Raw genomic sequence first — 963 nt, 5'->3', positions numbered from 1 at the left:
AAGGGGTCCACTTAAGCCTTAACTTTGTGGTAAGTCTTACCTGTATCTCAGTACACAATGTGATCATGGCTACTAGTACTAGGTCTTTTAAATCTAACTTTTTCTTTTCTTTTTTCCTTTGTGCAGATGGGACTGATGAAAAAGCACCCTTCGATTGTCCCCTTCATGGTATACATCGCCAACGAGGAGAAACACTTGGAACGGTTTGCAGTCCGAGCCAAGTACATGACCTTGGACCCAGAGAAGAATAAGTATGTAAAATATATACGTAACATCAGAACAATACAGGATTATCTATGTAAACGAGCTGACAAACATCTCGTTCCTAAGATAAACAACACAAATGTTGACAAGAGTGTGGCTACAATTCACGCGACGGTCTTTGGTTGCCTGCGTAGACGTGAAACAGGAGACAAGCTCTACGATATAACCACAAACACCGTTTCTGTTATCGACGACGAGCACAGAAACCAATGTGCAGCCAATTCATTAAGTTCAAAGGGAATGTTTCAGGTGATCCAAAGACAAGGCTCCTCTAGGCGTTTTATGGCTCTTTGCAATACTGATGGTACTGTAGCAAAAACTTGGCCTGTTGGTTCTCTTGATAAGATCAGGAAGCCCGTCGTCGATACTGAGACAGAGGGTAGATCAGAGCATCAGCTACATAAAGTTGAACCAGTGAATCTTCAGTTTGGTCACTTTGGGATCAGCGCATGGCCCAGTGATGGCGCAACTAGCCATGCCGGGAGTGTGGATGAGTCAAGAGCAGATTTAATTGAAACCGGCAGCAGGCATTACTCTTCTTGCTGCAGTTCGCCACGGATATCTGATGGGCCTTCGAAAGAGGTATATCCTACACTAATCAATGTGTAAAGACGTAATTGTTTTGCATTTTGTGAAGGTTGTTTACCATGTCCTCCATGCAGCTGAAGGAGGACCAGTCTGTAAATGGGAGCGATGAAG

General features: G+C 43.8%; 1 protein-coding gene across 1 annotated transcript; it reads left to right on the top strand.

The window, feature by feature from the left end:
* Nucleotides 1-126: 126 nt before the first annotated feature.
* LOC104774451 (P-loop NTPase domain-containing protein LPA1 homolog 2-like) lies at nucleotides 127-940 on the top strand (the record flags this gene model as incomplete). The annotated part of the gene is made up of 2 exons (XM_010499053.1): nucleotides 127-846; nucleotides 902-940. Coding segments are annotated over 2 exons (759 nt in total), but the record flags the coding sequence as incomplete, so codon positions are not given.
* Nucleotides 941-963: the final 23 nt, after the last annotated feature.

This window comes from Camelina sativa, unplaced genomic scaffold (genome assembly GCF_000633955.1).
Source record: "Camelina sativa cultivar DH55 unplaced genomic scaffold, Cs unpScaffold02918, whole genome shotgun sequence".
NCBI lineage: Eukaryota > Viridiplantae > Streptophyta > Magnoliopsida > Brassicales > Brassicaceae > Camelina > Camelina sativa.
The sequence above is the reverse complement of the archived record's forward strand: the minus strand, read 5'-3'. Positions and strand labels throughout refer to the sequence as shown.